The sequence below is a fragment of the Atractosteus spatula genome, chromosome 23, assembly GCF_055471065.1.
Source record: "Atractosteus spatula isolate fAtrSpa1 chromosome 23, fAtrSpa1.hap1, whole genome shotgun sequence".
NCBI classification, from domain to species: domain Eukaryota; kingdom Metazoa; phylum Chordata; class Actinopteri; order Semionotiformes; family Lepisosteidae; genus Atractosteus; species Atractosteus spatula.
In genome coordinates this window covers 374,500-395,550 of record NC_142728.1, presented here as the reverse complement: position 1 = coordinate 395,550, position 21,051 = coordinate 374,500, and the positions used below count along the sequence as shown (strand labels likewise).

Sequence of the window (21,051 nt, the reverse complement as noted above, 5' to 3'; positions counted from 1 at the left end):
TCACTTCTAGCAGTTGAAGCAGGAGAAAAAGAGAACAAAGGGATGACCTGTCACAGGAATATCCTTCCACATGAGCCTTGCAGCGGCACTGTCCATCCTGGGAGCCGCAGAAGCCAACACTGCCTGAAGGCTGGCAGTCGCAGGGCCTGCAGGGCACAAACAAGTGGCTTCATTCGGCTGCACGGCACTCTGCTGCAGGGCCACTCTCCCTTCTTGTTGCACACAAAACGATTGAACCACCTCACATTCTTTTTCAACACCAGCAAACGAGTTTTTTTGTTTTTGCCTTGGTTGAATTGAATAACCTTAGAACATTAAAATAAATTAGTAAAGATTAAAAAAAACGTCCAAGACCAAAAAAAGTGATATTAATACACAAAGAGGTACTTCTCTTCTTTGAATCCTTGTAGCTTTTATCTCTGTGATGGGTGGTTATTACAATGTGTGCATATGCAGCTTATTACCTGATTGATTGTAGTTACATATTGCTACAGAATCGATGTTTTACTGTGAGTCCTATTAGAAATTCTTTAATTAATTGATCTTCTACCTTCTTGTTCTGCTCCAGTGCCCAAATAATTTCCATTTCTGACCTAAAGGTTGCTAGGAATCTGTCTGATAAATGAGAATCCAACATGTAGGGTAGTACATCTTATTAATGAGAATGCATCACTTGCTATGAATATTCATACATGGATGTAGGATGCAAATTTGCTCCATTTTTAATATGCAGCTGCCAGATGTGCAGATTACGTGGGACTGCGGTACTACTGATAGTGCTCCTACAAACTCTCTAATTTTTATGCATTTCAGCACTGCTGGTTGTCACCACTGTAAAAAAGAAGCAGGTCAGGTCAGTAAAATGTGCAACGGCCCCACATTAAAATAAATCACAGAACTTTATCTTCATGAGTGATATAATGACCCTTACGCCAAGAGAGATACAAGTTCTATTTCTCCATTATGCCCAGGCAACTTAATAATAGTAGTGTATGTATGGTTGAAATTATTCATTATCATGATTTTCTGTTCAAGTGATAGATGAGCCTGTCTCTTGTCTCATAATAACTTGGTTAATAACCGTCACAATTCCTAGTGGAGAGTTAGACAGCCATAAAGTTCCTTCTGCTGTTGTGGGTCCTGTATTACCTGCAGGCAGCCGCGGTGAGTGAGTGGTATCCGGGCTGACAGCTGTCACATTTCTCCCCCGCTACACTCCGTTTACAGACACAGTGCCCGTCACCTCCACACTGCAGGCTCGACGATCCTGGACAGGCGGGAGGGGACGTTTGTCTTGTGTCATTTGCAACAGAATCAGGCAAATTGGTCTGACGTTTGAAAGGCATTTTTCAGAGGAATGGAAGAGAAACTTCCAGAAAACACAAACAACTAACGAAAGAGAAGAAAGCCCACAAAAACTCCACCAGCGTTCGCTAGTTCAAGGGGCATCATGGCCTGAAAAGCCCCATTACACTCTGTTATCAGGACTTAGAGCAAGATTATGAGTATAAAAGAGCACTATATGATGTATATGTAGATGTACATGATTTCTGTTTAAATCTGCATGAACAACTTGATGACTCTGAATTGAATTCATATTGAATAAATGAAGTAAGGATGTATTCATGACATATTCCATTACATATTCAAAGTATTTTCCTTATTCATTAGGGATTAATGAAAATCATGAAAGTCAATCATCTAATAGCAGAAATAATACAAAAATCATGTTTTTGTTTTGGACAGGATTTCAAACCTATTCTGGTGGTATTCTTGTAACATTTCACAGGGGTGGGAATTTATCATACAGTACCTACAGTATAGACAAAACAGACTTCTGAGACTAAATGTCATGTTCACTGGTGGCAACAACAATAACAAAAGAAAACGCGTTAAACACCTATAGTTTTCTTTAGAATTTTTAGGGACTTTCAGATTGTAACTGAAAAGCTCCAAATGAGAGGACAGCTTGAAAAGGTACTGTATGCTTTGGCCATTTCGGCAGAGAGACGTACTGTATGCACACTGCAGAAAGAAACAAAGATCCCTCACCTAAGACGCTGCAGTTGCAGGGCAGACAGACGTCCAGTGGAGAGCTCCGGTAGAAATTTTCTTTGCACTTCTCACAGTTGGGTCCGTCCGTGTTGTCCCTGCAGTTCGAACAGTGGCTTCCATGTCCCGTACGCCGGTACAGCTCTGCGTCAAAGTAGCACTCCTCTGTACGTCCACTGCAGTTACACGCTGAGCAGCATGAGACAGTTGGGGTTAGAATCACCGAAGGCTTCACTTTCTGTGTGAGCATGTGTGATGCCCTGCAGATTAGAGTAATTAACTGCTGAAGCTGTAGAAGTGACTGGAATCCACTGATGTCCCCGTGCTAAACAAGATGTCGTCTCTGGATAGATTGATCACCACAACACATTGAACAGCAAGATGCAATGGTGATTGCTCCATACCTGCTGCTGGTAGATGCCAGCAGGTCATACCTGGGGCAATCATGCTACTCCTTTAATCGGTGCTGACGGACTGTGTCAAACAAGCATGTCTTCAGGGTTTCATTGTCCCAGTGCAGTATAAGAGCTGCAGGTGCAAACCAGCTCTTAAATTCAACTGATTCCAGATTGGTGGGGTACAAAATAAAAAAAAATCATGTTGTTGTTTTCACTTTTGTAAAGGTTACGATTCACGATAAAAGAAAGTTTGTGCACAGAAAGCTTCTTCTGCCCTGATACAATATATTACAGATAGATAAGATACATAAGGTATATTAATTAAAGATATATAAGAATTTTTACTCTCACTGTGGTGAACTACTCTGACCGAAGGGCTGAAATAATAATAATAATAATAATTGCTTACACTTATATAGCGCTTTTTTGGACACTCCACTCAAAGCGCTTTACAGGTAATGGGGATCCCCTCCACCACCACCAATGTGCAGCCCCACCTGGATGATGCAACGGCAGCCATAGTGCGCCAGAATGCTCACCACACATCAGGTCTCAGTAGGGAGGAGAGCAGAGTAATGAAGCCAATTCATAGATGGGGATTATTAGGAGGCCATGATTGGTAAGGGCCAATGGGAAATTTGGCCAGGACGCCGGGGTTACACCCCTACTCTTTTCGAGAAACGCCCTGGGATTTTTAATGACCACAGGGAGTCAACACCTTGGTTTTACGTCTCATCCGAAGGACAGCGCCTGTTTACAGTATAGTGTCCCCGTCACTATACTGGGGCATTAGGACCCACATGGACCACAGGGTGAGCGCCCCCTGCTGGCCCCACTAACACCTCTTCCAGCAGCAACCTTAGTTTTTTCCCAGAAGGTCACCCATCCAGGTACTGACCAGGCTCACACCTGCTTAGATTCAGTGGGTTGCCAGTTGTGAGCTGCAGAGTGATATGGCTGCTAAATGATCACTGGGGCAGTTTTAAAGTAAATAATGCAATTAATGGAATGATTATGATGGTTTAAAATTGTAATCACACAAGACTGGTATTAATGATATTGTATATGTGTTGCTACTAGGCTCGTTTCCTGCACAGATGGTATTCTCTACATTCTCAATAACATCCTGTCTCAAAAATGTAAGAATCATATTTGATTAAATTGTTTGTCGCTAGTACAGTATGCATACAGCATGATTCAGATAGGAAAGCATTAATGGGTTAATAAACATTTGAATACTGTAAGGATTTGTCTGACAACCATGCATCATGCATCTGTGATACCTTTTATGGTTTACTGCTCCCCCAGTTTTACAGAACAGTACACTTCTGCATCAAATTATTTGAAAAATTAAAATTGCCATGATGCATCGCTGTCTGGGATCTATATACTGTATAGTGCCTACAGTGGTTTACCGACTGACACACATTCTTAGTGCCTGCGTCTGTATTGTCAGAGCGCAAGAGAACGAGGTTCTTGTCTTCCATGAAACCTTCCTGGACCCTGTTCCTTCCTGGACCTTTTGGGCTGAGTGTCTTATTATTAAAGAGTCCACAGACATGTTACCACAAATGGGGAAATTCAACATCTCATACCTTGGTATTGCGTGGAAAAAACAATGAGGGATTTAGATGAAAGGGATTTCTCAGCACATTTTTACAAAAGTAGATTATAAAATGTGTATTCTCCACCTCAGATTAAGACTCAGATCACACCATCGCACCAAGGTTTTCCCTCCAAATAGCATAAGATTATGTGAAATCACCCATTTTGTCAGGACTTCAGTTGCGTAATGGAAGATTATTCTTAATAGCTTTCTGTGCCCATCATCTTTCCATTTTTTGTAAGTTGCAGTATAAAACTATGATAAAATATTGACTTTTTTCTTGAAACTAATTTTATTTAATTCCAGTGGAAAGTCTAACCTCTGGCTTTTCTCCAGTTTCCCAACAGGCCTCTTTATCTCAGTATGAACACCACTGAGTGCAACAAAAACCAGGCTGTACATATCAAAATACAGTATATTTCCCAGCTTCAGATCTTAATGATACCCATTATAACATTGATAAGAAAAACAGTTACAGTAATTCTGCTTGATGACAGAAGAGTGTACCACGTCACTCTTTTTCTTTCTTCAATTTTCACGAGGCCTGACATCCAGCAGGTCAAAACGCCTGACCAGTGCCCAACCAGCAAGGATGAGTCAATGCTAACTTAAAAACATTTAGTCAATATCCAGCATCCAAATCCCAATCTTTTTTTATTAAAGCTATACATGCAGAAATATAGATGTTTTTGGTGCTCAGTTATTATTTGTGTCTAAGTTTACCTACTGCATACCTGTATCTCAGGATGAACATAGTACGTTTTTGCGTTAAACAAAGTTGAAATACTAGAGGGTTTGCACTGGAAAATCTCCTTTAAGAGTATATGGGAGACATAAGTAGACAGAAATAAAATTGTATGTTTTTTTTGTTCCGAACATAAAAAAAAATGTATTGTAGGTTAAGTGAAAAAAACTGTAATACTTGACTTGACTTTGGAAAATACATGCTATCTTGGCAGCCTTATAGTACTGAATTCTATAGAAGGGCAGCACAGTTATCAATGGATTTGCTTTAAATCTAAAAAGCTTGCCATGCAATTTTCCGAGTACTATACTGTAAATCTCAGGGTGGGTATTAGGAAACTTCAGCAATTTTATTTTTATTATTTTCTGTGGGAAACAATGGGAGTTTTAATTAAATTTTTGTACCTTGGCTTTGTTTAGAAAAAAAGTGTTTAGTTTGTCAGATTGTGTTAGGAGCTGACTGTTTAAAACAAAATGAAAGATGCAACCATAAACGTGCTCACATGTTGTCTCAGATCCACTCCTGGGGGGCTACAGTGTCTCCATGCTTTTGTTCCACCTCTGCTCTTAATGGCATAGTTGGTTATCATCACCTTTATTTACCTGTTTCACACTTTTTTCAAAGGTGTTCAGCTGATCTAAAGGGACCTAGAAGACCGGCTGGAATCTACTGTAGCTCTCAAGGACTGAAGAACCTGTGCAAGGTTCACCAACTGAAGTGTGCGCCAACGTTTTAGATATGTATGGCAAGAATTTAGTTCATTTGGCTTTCAGAATTAAATATTGATCAAATTTAGCTTTTTTCTTTGTCTATTTTCTTATTTTAAACACACACATGCACAGCTGGGGCTGCACTCTCTCTAGAACACATTTGACCAGGACAGTGAATTATGACCGCTGACAGTCAACAGACTGTGGCTCCGCTATGGGTACAGTATATAGCCACAGCCTTTCTTCCTGTCAGACTGAGCTCCTCTGCGGTTGTGCCAGTGGACAGTTGTACTTACGGAGACACTCATTAGCTGAGTCAGCCGTTGCCCTTGCCCAGGGTCTGTCATGGTAAAACGGCTGACATCTCTCGCAGTTGGGACCCGCGGTATTGTGCTGACAGTCACACACAAGCCTTCCTGCTTCATTCCTCACACATTCACTTGCATGGCCATTGCATTTGCACCTAGGAAAGAGGAAAAGAAAGGGAAGTGGAGCATGCACGCTGTTTCGGCTATAGGACTGTCACTTTCTATTATGCATGACAGGCATGAACGTTTCTCCTAGTAAGGTTGGTTCTTTCATACAGTACATACCAGTGGGTCAGCACTTAATAAAAACTTCGAGTGGCAGTCTAATGCTGATCTGTTGGTATACACAGTATTATTTGTCTTTGTGTGCTGTTGAAGGGAATCAGGCATATTGTACAATACCTGTGGTCAAAGTTATTTTTAGGGAAGTCTAATTTGGTGAAAGAGGGCAAAAGCAAAGGACAGGTACATCGACCTCTCAACACAAACGACTGAGAGCTGTTTAGGAGTAATCCTGGAGTAATCTTGTTTTTTATCTTTACATTTTGCTTTTTTATTGTTCAAGGTGGGGCTATGTTAGATAAGCATACTGTATTTACAGGCGATTTGGGGGAAATGTATTTTATAAAACAGTGCAGATGTGGATAGTATAAGGCAAACTATAAAAGGGTAATAAAATTGTTTTAGAACTACACATAGCCAGTTCTTGCTGTTCCCCAGATGTTTCTGAGGTTTTATATCTCAATGAAGTTATGATAACCACATGAGCCATATTGAAAATATAAGAGACTCCTACATCAGATGTTTAGTGATGCCAGATGTCTCCTCCAGACAACAGCTGCTTAAGGAGTAACCAAAGGGCACATTAAAAAACAGGAAAGAATATAGAGATATCGATCTCTTATGGAAAGCTGGGAGCCTAATGCTTCTAGGAAGACGACATGAAATGCTAAAGTAATTTTTTTTATTTTCTAGCATTTTGTGGAAAAAATTGAACAGACATTGAACAAATTGTGCATGACCCACTCCGTTTTAAAGGCTACTATGGCAGAGGTAAAGACATTTTTTCAATAAAAAAGTCTACAAGCCGTGAAAATATGCTTTTGTTAAGAAAGTCTGCTTTCAATATAAACAGGATATGGAGTTGCAGGAAATACTCTGTTTCTTGATGGTCTGTCCTATGTGATTGAATCATATAGAGTTTTACAAACAGAGGATTTCTGCTGTTTACAGCCACGAATATGCTTAAGCAAGGTTACAAATATGCATGCAAATGGTATTGCATGCAAATACCAATTAGAATACTAATAATAAGAGTCTTATAATTTGCCTGAAAACAATTTTCCTTATCGACACAGTTTATTCTACTTATGGTAAGCAGTCCTTGGAAAATGAAATCAAATAAATCTGGTACATACTACTGCAACCAATAACTAAATGTCACAAAAAGTGGTACCCACTTTATCCTGATGTAAATGTCACCAGATATGACGGAATTAGCAGTTGATGGAATGGGAAAGCACTTCTTTATTGGTCTTGAAAGGAGAGACTCATTTATATCTGATCAAATACTTTAAAAGCAAGAAAAAAATCCAAATGCATTGCACTGTATATACTTAGGCTGCAATATACAGTAAATAGGTGTAATAAGTGGAAAGTTACTGTATTTAAATTTCATTTAGAAGTTATAAAATTATGTATATTTTGTATTTGCATTTTGCCATGCAGATAAACTTTAGATTAAGGGTTGCAAATGTCCTTGTCAACCTTCCTTGTAAACTGGTGATTACTAACAGAATATAATCAGTGAAGCCTGAACATACCATTAAATCTGATATATATAATCACTTCCACTCATCTTTTAGTGGGAGGATAATACTGAACAATATTGAACAAAATCAGGTATGAGACTAACATGGAAGCAATCTCACACACAGGGCCATACAGATATCTTGTCATGATAGACAGCAAATGCACACAATTAACAGAGGCACAGCAGAACAGTTGTGTGACTAGTTCCTCCTGAATGGCTTACACATGAGTTGATCTGCGGTATATATCCAGAACGTTTACCTGCCACCCACTGAAAAATCCGAAATGGCGTAATAATAGGATCTGAGAACCTTTGGGTCCTTGAAGAATTCATCCCCAAAGGTATTGAGTCTGTCCAAGGAAATGAGAAGGTCAGTGGCTGTCACCCACTCCTAGAGACACACAAACAGAAAAAGAGGATCTTATCAAGCACCTCCAGTACAAACACTGGCAATGTGAAAGATTGGTTCTCATAAAAAAAAGGCAAACATGGAAAACAATTCAGAAATGACCACCGATTGTATTAGACAGGATGCTGAAGGGTATTCCTAGCAAATGTTTGGACTGGATTTGCATTGCTGAAGTAGCCAGAGGGCTATAACCACTTACTTTAGTCTTCCTTGTCAACGGATTTTACAACAGAGTTTTGGAGGTTGGACATTCTGGATTCCGGTTTTTCTTGTGGGCAAACTGTGGGGCAATTTCCCATCCAATTACTTTAATGTGGAGTGGACAGTATGCCCACAGAGAAAACAAAGACCATTATAGAAGGGTTCTAGATTAGAGTATAAGAATTCGCTCTTCGCGCTCTTTGTTATTTGAGTGAGCAAACCTGGAACCAGAATAGTCTGCTGGTTGGAAAGGCGACTGGGCATTCAGCGTCCAACCAATCGTAACTGTGTAGGATTTACAGTAACAATTCACTGGGGACAGTTCATCTTCAGAGTGGTACAGCCCAGTGAGCAGTGAAAGGGTAATAAACATGAATGAAGAATCCCTCAGAAAGACTGCTTTCACAAAAGAAGAGCACAAGAGGAATTTATCAACCACAAATTCAGAAGTTATGTTGTGATCAGGGGGATTTGCTCACTAAAGGCCTCCAGTAAATGCTTTTGTTTTCATCCTTACTGTAAGAGCACATTCCAGCTGTGTTTTCCTTATCCCTTAACTGCCTTGTTAAAGGATTGAAAATGTAACTCGGATTTAAACTTGACAGTCCTCGCCTGTGTTCCCAGTAAAATGGTTGATGGCTTTTGCTCACAGGATGAATTGGTAACCGCAAATCAACATGCTTCTTGACATAGCCCTCCCTGTTAATGGTGCCCTTGGCTGCAGTTTGCCTGTGGGATCCTTGGATTTAGATTTCAATGAACAGTCATTCTTCATTCATTGCTCTGGGTGAACTCCAGGCAACTGTTCTATGACTTTGACACAGTGATTAGAAAATACTGTCAATAATCTGTGACAGGGACAAACACCACCCAGGTAGTTGTGCATAATATTTGCTTTTTTTCTGCGGAATCAAATACTAAACTTGTCTGTTTCTATCATTTGTAAAGCAACTTGATTAAATGGACATCAGTGAGTTTAAAGAGCCATCTATATATTTCAGCTTCAATGTAATTATTCCACCATGAACAAGAATGACAAATGAATGCAGTTCCTTTGTACCACCTGTTTTCATTGGTCTTTATGTTAGAGTTTCAGCAAAATCCGGAATGCTGGACAGGTTCTTTGCTGGTCTGATCATTTCAACACAGCAATCAGGAATCGTGTGTATTACAAATCAAAGAGGCTTGTAGTTCCCTACCTTTAGGAGAAATGAAATGTTACAGACAGGAAGCCCTGAGCTCAGTTGAGTCATCTGATGAATTTTTATTTTGAACGTTCAGAGGCTTTGGCAGTTTAGAAGTGCAAAGTCAGGAAAATCTGTGTCCCTCCTTTAAATGTCTTATTGATGTTTGGGTTCTGTTATTTAAATTTCGTAAACTAACTCAGAACCTTGATATGATTTTTATGAACTAGGATTTCCCCAAGGAGTAATAGGAACTCGGGCTCAAACCTGTTCTGCCTGGTGGCTATTCTTTGAATAAAATGAGCACAACAGGATTGAGATGAAAATGAGCTTTTCTTCAAGATTGTAGTAAAACGTTTTGAGTGATACTGTACCTACATACTGTAGTATATCTGCTATCACCACACTTTACTGAGTCTTTCAATGTTTCCTGATGCTTCCAATGGGCAACTTATTCATTTTGCCTTTTAACATGTAAATAAAATTCATTAAGTATTACCCCCTAGTGGTGCTTTAAAACAGAATCTTCTGATGAAGAGACAGTAATTCACAAACCAAAGCTGATGTATAACATTTCAGCGTTTATCTACCACCTTGTATATGAGGAATGTTTCATTTTTATACAAAATGCAAGCATTGATTGGGGTGGCTCAGTGGTTATTGCGTGGGACATGGGTTCGATTCTGGACTGGATTGTGTTGTTTTCATGGGGTGTTGCCAGGCAGCCTGGGGTCCTCCCACATTCCAAAGACTGGGTTGATTCATGGACATCTCTAAATTGTCACTGTGTGGGCACCTTGGACCTATGCTTTCTGTGTCCCTCACCAGGACAAAAGTAATGGTTATAGACAAATATGGTGTTTTCTTATTTTTTTATTTTGGAGTTGCAAGACATTCTTTACTTAAGTCTGTATAGTCTAATCACAGATACTTTGCAAACAAAACTGTTGTTGGCTACTGTTTGCTAGTGCTACTAAATGTGAAAAAAGACCATTTTCAAAAATTGCACTGAATAGACAGCATTAGAAGGTTAATTGAGGGTCAAAATATTGACGACAGTATGTGAAAACTGAGGCAAGAGCTATGAACTGAAAAGAAAACAGCACTCCAGGGTATGTAACTGCATTCATGCAATGTATTTCCCATTTCATAAAGCAATTTAGCAATTTGGACAGTGTATTTTGTTGGGGAAAAACTGTGCTTCTAAAGCTGTTTTGTCACACTAAAAGAAAAATTTTATGATATACAATATAAACGTAATCTTTAGCCAAAGGACCTTACTGGAACATAGAGAAGGCATTTCACCAGGTGTTTTGTTTTTCCATGTTTCAATCCTTTCAAGTGGTCATTTCAGTGTCTTTGTTCTGAATGAACTTCAGCTCTGAGTGTGTTATTACAGAAACTGCAACCCAAAGGCAATGCATTGCAGTTTACAGCTATAAACTGTCCTATTTACTTATGCATGTTAAATAACCTATTACAGTGATTCTGGAAAACTCCTATGACCACACACTTGAAAAGGGGATTTTCCATTGAGAAATGCCAATGTGACATTTTCTAAAACTAGAAAACTAGGAAACATTTCAAGTTCAAGGAACGTAGTGTGTCACCGAACATGTCTTGTTAGAAGTAACATTGCTCTTCAGCACAAAGACCTCAGCTCTGATGACCCCAATAAAACCACTCCGTGGGCATTTCTAAGCCATAACTGAAGAGCTTGCAGGGCATACACTACCTTGAGGCTGCTGCAGAGCAGATAGGCATTCACATCTAGAACTCTGGCAAGCTAGGATTACCAACCACTGTTTATTTAATGATTAGGACACACGAAAAGTCCCCGGGGGTCCCCCAGATGTAGGAGAACACACTGCATTGTGGAGTACCCCTTAATCAACACATATGGCATGAGCTGGTGAGAACATAATTCACCTGCATTTAGATGATTTGAAATTCTGCCCTTAAAGGCTCATCCTTTACAAAGAGCTGCAGAAGTGCAGTCAAAACACAGACAGGAAGATCAGACAAGATTTCAGGGCTCCAGGCGAGCATGTCATCCTGACTGGGAGAGAGTGGGCCTGTCAGCTTGAACAACCTGTGGTGCTGTGACAGCTTAGTTTCTAGAACACAAATATACGATAGAGTGCAAATAAGGGCTCCTTCCCCTACAATACGCCAAGGGACTTTTCTCGTGCCCCATAAATCCTGCTGGAGTAGCTGCTAGCGAATTCAGGCCAGCTCAGAATCCTGCAGAGGTGAATTATACTGCTGTCCCCAGAAGAATAGCCTTGATCGATGATGATAAAGAATGCCATTACATCTCTTAATTTGAACACCTTGTCTCACATGTTGGGATCATAATTCTGACTGTATATCTGCTAACTAATCAGCAACATAATAACTTCTTTTCAATTATTATTAAAATTCCAACCTGACTCTCTTTTTATTCAGTTCCATCTTCTGACAGGGGTCTAATTTACCACAAAGCTTGCCTGCACTACCCCAAAAAATGTTTTTAATGGATGACTGCACAAATTAGATTTGAATTCACAGAACGCTTTTCATCACCTCTGTATTTTAAAAGCATTTTACACACTTGGTACAACAGAATCGCTTAAGCATGCACAGCCTCCACCGAGGGATGACTTAGTGGCAGTTAACTTCAAAGAGCTGGGCATTTTCCTGCAGAACGAGAGATTGTTATTTTCCACTCTGGAAGTGATTCATGCTCTTCTCTGATTCGTTTAAAAGTGATAAACTGAAGAACATACAGAAAAACACACCCTTTTATAACTTTGTTTATAAAAGATATTTAAAGCATTTAAGCAACATGCCTTATTTATACTGTAGATGTTTCTTGTACTTATTAATTGGTGGATTTCATACAGAGCATTCAAGATTAAGGATTCAATCTGAAGGTAGAATTTACCTTTGTGTCCTTACAAAGGAAGATCTACTTTAACAAATCAGTAAACGGCAGCAAGTAAGATGAAGAACTCAGATCATTTGTTTTTCTGATGTCTAATTCTTGGATAGTTGCGATTAGAAATCCTAAATGTTTTTAAATAAATTCCAATATATTTTTTTAAAATGTAATGATTTATGTATCCAAGTACTTAAAAAAAACAGTGGCCTTATACAGAAATCTTTATTAATTTGACAACACCAAGCACAAAAGAGAGCTGATTCTAACACAACAGAATCTGATAGCTTAGCCTTGTGCCACATGTGAAGCTCTGATAAATAACTGATAGCTATACCTCAGGCTCTGAAATTTTGTGAGAAAATGAGATAATTCCACTGTGCTTCATTTTTATACCACAGAGTACAACTGGGGATTAAAACGGGCATAAAAGAATTAAAAATAGATAAAATTCCAAGTAAAAAAAACTATTAAATATGCATGTTCTGTATGAATTATATACCAAATGCATATGAATGTATTTGAGATGTGAGTAGAGTTCATTTTCTGGTCTGCCAACATTTCTTATGCTGAGCATGAGTAATATTCCATGAAAATGTTTTATACGCTGTCCATAATAAAATTAAAATCAGAATAAATAGCCATTTAAAAAAGGTATATATTAGTTTCGGAAGAAAGTATGTCACTCTCTCTGAATCATTAATATTCACTACTTCATTGTAATGACTTACTTGTTAAACTATAGTTGTCAAAGATTTATCACTTTTATCTTTACACATAAGCAACAGAATATTGTATCTCAAATTAGTTAAGACATTCCCTTGAATTAACTGGTATCACCTCAGATTAATGAGTGATTAATAAACTTGGAAGAGATATCATTCACCCTTGATTTACAAATTAATATAATATATACAGTATAGTTACAAATAGGGGGGTTACAAAACTAGAGAAATATCAGGAATAACATGAGTAGACTCATCAATAAGTAAATTAAATAATCATAACCCCCAACTTGTAAAGATTTTGCTATTGGTATAGTTAGAGACACATGAGTTCTTTGTTCTTTGGTACAGCTTAAGTGAGAAGAGTAATAATTCAGGCACTCTGGGTCAAACACAAATTTATTAACAACAACAAAACACACACTATAAAACACACAACATAAACAAGGACCTCTCACCTTCTGCCTTTCTGTCTCTTGTCCTCTTGTTTTTCCCTCTTCTTTCTTGTCTGCACCTTTTTTAATGCTGTGTTCCTAGACTGGTGATCACTCTGGATGATTTACCCATAACTTACTGTAGTTAACTAAGGTAAACTTCACGATTGCTTTGAGATTGCTGATGCTTTGATCACTGAATCTACTTGCATTGATGCTTCTGAGAACTGGAAGTGTGGACACTAGCTGAGTGTTACCTATGGTATCTCGATTCTAAAAGGCACTTCAATAGTCTCAATAATTGTAACAGCATGTAGTGGAAAATTTCAAAAGTAGCAAATGCAAAGTACAAAATGTGTTTGCATGTGCAGAGACCATATAGATAGATAGATAGATGGATACTTTATACTTTATTGATCCCGTGAGAATTGCATATACAGTATATACAAACGTATTGTAAGGGTACATTGGTTCATTGATTGCTATCACACAACATTGAGACAACAGCTGGTGAAAGAACGGTCAGAGATGTTTGCTGGTTGGAAAATGAAACAGGACAATACTGAGACATCATCCATCCATCCATCATCACTAAAATCTCACTGAACTACCCCCTAACTGGCATTTCCTGTATAGCCAGGATCTGTTCATTGGCAAATTACAGGATTGTCAAATTCAGAGGGTATCATTTCGTCACAGTAGCATCTACTGTATTCTTGCTAACACAACAGGGCAACATGGAGGATGCACAAACCTGATTACTGTCATCATTCAACTCACAGGCGCCCCAAAACAGTGAAAATTCCGCTACAATGTTAATCATGACTCAGAATGATGAAGGTGGTGTTTTTTTTGGTACATCCTGGTTCTATGACATTTTCAGTAATGGAATGACAGTGGTTCTAACAGATGATATGGGGGAAAGGTATTATTGTCTTATTGAGGAGTCAGCTGTACGATGTGACTGCTAGTGTCACTGCAGTGTTATGTAGAGCACATTTTAAGATACAATTTGTTGTTGCAGCAACACCAATGTCAGAGTTCAGAAGTAGCACACAAACTCTAATATAAATGCAAATGTGATAATAAAAGAAAATGTATTGATACGATAGCTTCAGCCTGCTATCTGCTATTATACTGTAAGTGACAAAGGCTGACAAAGGCTGAGAGACAAATGAACAGGGGCACGCTGCAATGCAGAATACAAAGCTTTAAGGATTCAGGAGAAATACAGGAGAGATGTCCACCAAGATAATCAAAGTAAAGGACAAACATGCCATGAGTAGTTCTGCTTGAATCTGAGGAATGCAATAGAGCAATGAAATTTGCACAGGGTATTTGATGTGACTTGCTAACAAATAAATCTGATTACAAAACAATTGTGTTAATTAAGAAAAGTTTAGATTATATACAGTACACCTACTGTACATATTTTAGTTTTGCACCCAGGTCTTCCTTGCAGTGACTTCCAGATCATTCTCAACAGTGAGGGGGGGTTTGGGCAGCTTCAGCCTCCGGGTCAGACTGCCATTCCCTTAGCTAAGCGAGTCACACCAGGTACCCTGCACATATCTCTCTACTGCATTCTTTAGGATCGAACTGAAGTACAATTTCAAACCATTGACTTTACCTGTGTGGTTTGAGGGACTACAGGAATTGACTGAGCAGATTAGTGAATAAGTAAAATAAACAAACATAATCCCCAATTTGTAAGGATTTCTCCAAGAATACAAGAACCAAGCAGTTAGTATAATTAGAGGCTTGTGTATTCTTTGCTCTCTGGCACAGCTTTGGTACAAATAGTAATAATTTAGGAAGACTAGGATAAAAAGATATTTATTAACAATTTTTAACAGTGGCCAGAATAAGAGATAAACTGCCTTGCAATAAAACCAACAGTTAGTTCTCTCACTATAAACCTGGGAGCCACAAAATCATGGCAAATGGGAGCCTATCTCTCTGTTCTAAAAATACATTCACTAAGCCAGAAAGACCATTTTTAACTGAGGTACCTGTATTCTTCACTCAGTAAATCCAAGTTCCCTTAAAACACGGAATAGGAAGCTCTCTTTGGCCAGGTTCAGATACTTTGCTCCAATCGGGTCTTCTTGGATGATCTTGAACAAGGAACCCTCACCTGGCACAAGCTTCCAGTTACGTTTCTTTCTGTCTCCTCTCTCTCTTGTGGTCTGACCTTTTTCTTTTCCTTCTTTCTTCCTTTCTCTATCTTGATCTGATCTCCTATGGTGTCTTTCTGGACTGTTGATAAACCAAGGCAAACTTCATGATTGCTTAAATCACAGACTCTGGACTCTCAGCAAACATCCCCTTTGCTTTGAAACTGGAAATGTTTACACTGTGTTACACTGTGTAATGATATCTAAGCTCTAGGGAATTGATGGGATTTGAAATATTTTCTCCAAGATCTACTGTAACTGTAAATTCCCAAAAAAACTTAATTTATGATATTGCATGTTCCCATGTAGCAAGGATCATTTATTCAAGACTTGTTTAGGATAGGATCAATATCTTGTACTGCCCTTCTGTATTACCCAATTGAGCACACATGGATCAAGTTAGATTGACATCATTCAATGCCAAATTATCTGTAATTATTAAAACTGAATGGAGAAACTCAATGACATTTTTCAATCTTTCATGGTTTATTTATGCTTGTGTAGTTGTCTTAGGACAAAAGAGTTAAATTGCAGTTGCTTACTTGAAACATTTTTTGAATGGTGAAATTATGTCTTTTCTGATTTTTGTTGTAAATGCCTACTTGAACCTTGAATTCTTGAATGCTTATTCAGAATTAAAGCTTGTTTATAAACTGCTCCAATGGTTTAAATGTAATAATGTTACTTTTTTGTAACACTCCAATGTAGCTTTTCTTTAATTCCATCCATTAGTTAGAGATGTAGGTAAACAACTGCTGGTACCCAATGTGATCATTTTAAAAGCTATATAGTAATTCTGTTTAGAAAGTTACATGAAAATTACCACAGATGTTCATGGTGAACTGCATTTTGACAACTGACTTTGACCTTAAAGTCTCATTCCAAATCTCATACAGCTTGTACCCGGATCTCTCCTTGCTGCCTCTCACAAACACTAAGCTGACATGACTATGCCTTAGGTTAGAGTGTTTGTCAGGGACGCAGCTGAATTCCTGTGCCATAGTCTTCTGGCACCCAACCCTCAGCCTTAACCAACTGAAGGCCCTGTGTCTAATGATTTAGAAAATAACTTTTCATGCTAAAGTCAGCCTAGTGATCACCATTTCCCCTCAGGTGACAAGAAGGTGTATTAAATAATCATGTGTGTGTTTGAAAAGGTTTTACCAATCACAGGCCCTATTGGTTTAATTTGCTAAGAGCTTTTTAGTGTAGACTTATTCAAATGATAATCAGAAGTATAGCCCCATGCAACCATTACCAAATAATTTCATATCAAATACAGCTGCAATCAGGGGCTTCTGCAATGTTTTAATTAATAAAGCCTCCTTAACAATGCAATCACGTGTGACCAGGAAGGATAATTGGCCTCCAATTTGAAATACCTACGAGTCTGGTTTGGGAAAGTGGGTCATGGAGTTGAGGTGTATTCTGAGGCTACAGTGCCTTCAAGCTTTGTGGTGTCAGGAAAGGTCATCTTATCACCATGAAAATGTAAAAGATCCCATTTGTCTCCTGGAGAAATTAACCTGACTGGTCATAGAGTATGCAACACCTATGATTTTGAATTTTAATAATTTATATTATCAGGACACCTAAGTGCATATTATTACTACTTAAAAAGCTTAAACTATTTATAAAATCTTGCACAACTCTCAGTCCATACTGAAAATACAGACTGCATTACAAAAGGTGAACAACACTGTACAGAACCTACAACACTGTACAGCAAGAATGCAGGTTTCAGGCATATTCTCGTCATGAAAATATATATTTTATATCAATATCCTTTTCATAAATACCCCAGATCATTACAAGAACATCTTACAAATTCATGTTTAATGTCTTATTCTGGTTCATAAAACAGCAGCATGCATTTGCAGTATCAGATAACCCACCAAACTAAAACTGGGATGATGTTATGTAAAACTCTACCTTGACAAAGACTGTACAGATCTAATACTATATTTAATTAAACTAGAACTCAATGCCTGACTTCTGGGTCTTAATCCATCATTCTGAAACATGCAGTAGAATGTGGTCAAAACAAGGTAGCCTATTACCTGTAATAATTTTCCTTTTTTAAATTAAAATCTTTCCTATATAATTTTCATCTCCTAATAAAAGTCAAATTTTCCTGTATTCATATAATTACAGCATTAGTATTATTTTCTATGTGATTCCTTTTCTTTCTTTTAGCTAAATCACTGTTCCTGATTTGCCTAGCCACGCTTATAGGTTACTAAGGAGTTGTCTCTGCCATGGATTTTTGGTCTTATGCATTTCCATCTTTCATAGAACAAATAACAGCTACTGTGTAAATGTCATTTCATGTAATGAAAACCAAATACGGTATGCCTAATACCTCACAGTAAATTGTCATGTTTTGAACTTGGATTACTAATATTAATATTAACTAATATGTCCTCTGTAGGAGCCCAAGAGCTAAATCTTATTCTAACACTTTCTGTGAAGTGTATTTTCTCTTGTCTGTAGTAATAACAATTGCATTATATTATTCTGAACTGGGCCTCGGTCCTCTCTTTCATATCTACATGAGAAAAATTAATCTTCTACGGTGTAAGGCACTGTAAAGGGCTAAATTTTAATTTTTTACCAACAAAAAAATCCTTTAACACTTTTCAGCCATTCATGCTCATTTCGTTCTATGTTCTATAGCCACACAGCCAGTACTGGTTGTACTGGGAACACCTTCACCTGCTGTATGAAATTCCCATGAATTCCCCTTTAGCGTAGTCAAACCTACCTGACTATTTCTGAGACGTGGGAGCAAATATGAGTGTCTGTCAAAAACCAACATATAAATGGGCTGCCTCACAACCTCCACGCAGCCCAGGACTCAGGGACCGTGTGGCTGTGAAGCAGTAGGGGGGAACTGCCAAGCCACCATGATCTGGCTATTTTAAGTTGCCCCATGTTTCCGTTACACTATGCTGTTAAGAACAACCAAAGGGACTCTTGCAGAAGAAACTTCATTGCCCATCATTGGTCACACCTTTGATTTATAGTCTTACAGAAAAGGAAGAAGGCGCTATATTTTCCACAACAGCCTTCAGCTAGCAAACAAGGCATCTCTGGAGAGAGTGGAAGGGGGAAATAGCGCGATCAGTCTCGGGACTTGATTAATGAACTGCTTGGCAAAAGAGGCAGGAAACGGAAAAAGGAACAGTCAGGTATTTAAGTTCTACTCAGAGTAAATATAAAAGCTTCCCACTTTTCAATATTTCTAATTAAAACCCAGTGTGACTAATTATAGCTCACAGAAACAGATCAGAGTGTCGTTCTCTCACAACAGCAGACAGGGAGCAACAGAAACAGAACTAAGTTAATTTGCTCAGACATTAGTCCTAATAGAATGAAGGAAGATATTATGTAACCTGCAAATGCATAACCCCATAAATGCATTTCGTTCTTTCTTCATAAAACCTAAAATAACACCTAATCAATCACGTAATGAGAAATGCAAATTGAATGTTGCCTGATTTCTCCGGCTCAGTCTCCAGTTTCAGGTTAGCTTGTGATAATTCTTTGCACCCTTTCATAGGTGGGCAATTCTCGGGCTCAGCAAGATCCAGTTTAAATCCCAAGTATGATCCCAATAGCTCAGTTGAAGATAACCTTTTTAAATCAATCAGCTACTAGCTTAAACATGCACTTGAAGCATATAAAGGTATGCTTATACTGTAGGTGTTCATCTCTGCACTAGACATCTTCACCTTTGCAACTGTCCCCTTAGCTCATTCCTCACTCCTCACACTACTGCCAGGGGGCTGGCCCCCCATCGAGGGTTTAAGTTAAATCTCCTTATAACAAATACTCAAGTAAACATCCTGAAAAGCAATGTTGAGAGTCATTATTCCTCATGAACTGTTATTATTAGAGCTCTCTGACAGAGGGGGTGGTAAAAATCCAGTCCGTGATTTAAGTATTAAACCCAGATTGAATCCATGCTATTTTGGTCGAGTGAAGAAGCAAGCCTGAAGTCATGGCCAAATCCAATACAGGTTAATAAAAATGCAGCCTGAATAAAATTACCCCCACCCTGACTGCATTACATCTTAAATGTTCATTTTAAGAAAATTTAGAGATAAGTTGTGTTTTTTCCTAAAGAGGATTTTGCGAGGCATGAAACATCTTTATTATGCTTTGCCGCAAAGATTAGCTTTATCTTAGCTGAGATACATTCATATTCAAACAGCCCAACCCACATCAGTGACTGATGTCAACAGAAAACTATTTAAAAACACCGTCATGGATTAAGGCTGTCTTTACACAGTTACCACAGGAGCTTAATTAAAGGAAGAAAACTTCATGCCAAGTCTTGCTTAAATTGTGGTGCTAATGATGATGTCTTTCCTCACATGGTGTAAAGATGCCGTGAACATGCAAATATCTTCAGGTATTCTGAAAATATTTGCCTATCTCAAAAGTCTTACAAGTAAAATATTTAAAGTAGAATTCTTTTAATTTTCAAATAGGAATATTTTATATAGTGTGGTTCGCTGAAGTATGCACAGCATGATGCAGAGTTTCTGAACAATTCTAAAGGGTACTCCATGACAAAAAATAAGGCTCTCCAACTGATTTTAAATAAGCAAGACAAAACAATTGTGAAACGATTATTCAGAGGTGGCCTTCAAAAAGGAGGAGTTCAAAATCATCAACTGGAGAAAGTTTTCTCATTGATTTTTCTTTCTATTAATTTTCAAGGAATTGCAGGTACAGTACATAATCAAGAGAAAATCAGTGTTCTAATCAAAACTGGCTTGCGTTTTATTAGAAGTAAAATGAACACAAAAGGCATGTGCTAAGGGAATGAATTAATTTTCTTTTTACAAAGGCTGATTAATGCTTAAAATCGAAGAAAAGCTACAAGACTTCATACTGGTTAATCGCCTCAGTCATTGTCATTCTACCCCTTTTCCCACTAAAACTAATTGTTTTTCAGCCACTAAGAAAAACTGTTAGTAATCTTTTCCCTACATTTATGTTGTCTCTTTATACCTTTCTTTTAATAAAAAATTGAATTGAAATGACCAATTCCCTTTTAATTCCCTCCTGACTGGGGAACAGCACCTGTGGATCAGCTTGGCCCACCACTATAACCCTGGGGGAATGAGGACTGTGAAGACTCCTCCAGCAAACTCCTGGCCTTGAATAGCCTTCTGCTATTTCCTACGCAACAAGCTGCCTGTCCTTTGGGAACGTGCACTGATTGTTTGGATTGTGGGAGCCAGCCTGTGCTCGGACATGTAACAGATCTTAGAGAACACAATGAACCTGTTAGTGTGGCATCACCTCACAGGTCTTTAAAGAGCTGTCAAATAAACTTTACTTTTGTATACCACCTT

The 21,051-nt window shown here is 38.3% G+C and overlaps 1 protein-coding gene across 1 annotated transcript in view; it reads right to left on the bottom strand.

Moving 5' to 3' along the window:
- The window catches only part of lamc3 (laminin, gamma 3), a 78,588-nt gene that overhangs the window by 44,713 nt on the left and 12,824 nt on the right, over window positions 1–21,051 (bottom strand). The window contains exons 3-7 of the mRNA XM_088940766.1: window positions 7,893–8,023; window positions 5,808–5,974; window positions 2,053–2,241; window positions 1,150–1,267; window positions 48–146 (exon numbers count right to left, since the gene is read on the bottom strand). Of these exons, the coding sequence (XP_088796892.1) occupies window positions 48–146; window positions 1,150–1,267; window positions 2,053–2,241; window positions 5,808–5,974; window positions 7,893–8,023 (704 nt within the window). The remainder of the gene's footprint in view (window positions 1–47; window positions 147–1,149; window positions 1,268–2,052; window positions 2,242–5,807; window positions 5,975–7,892; window positions 8,024–21,051) is intronic.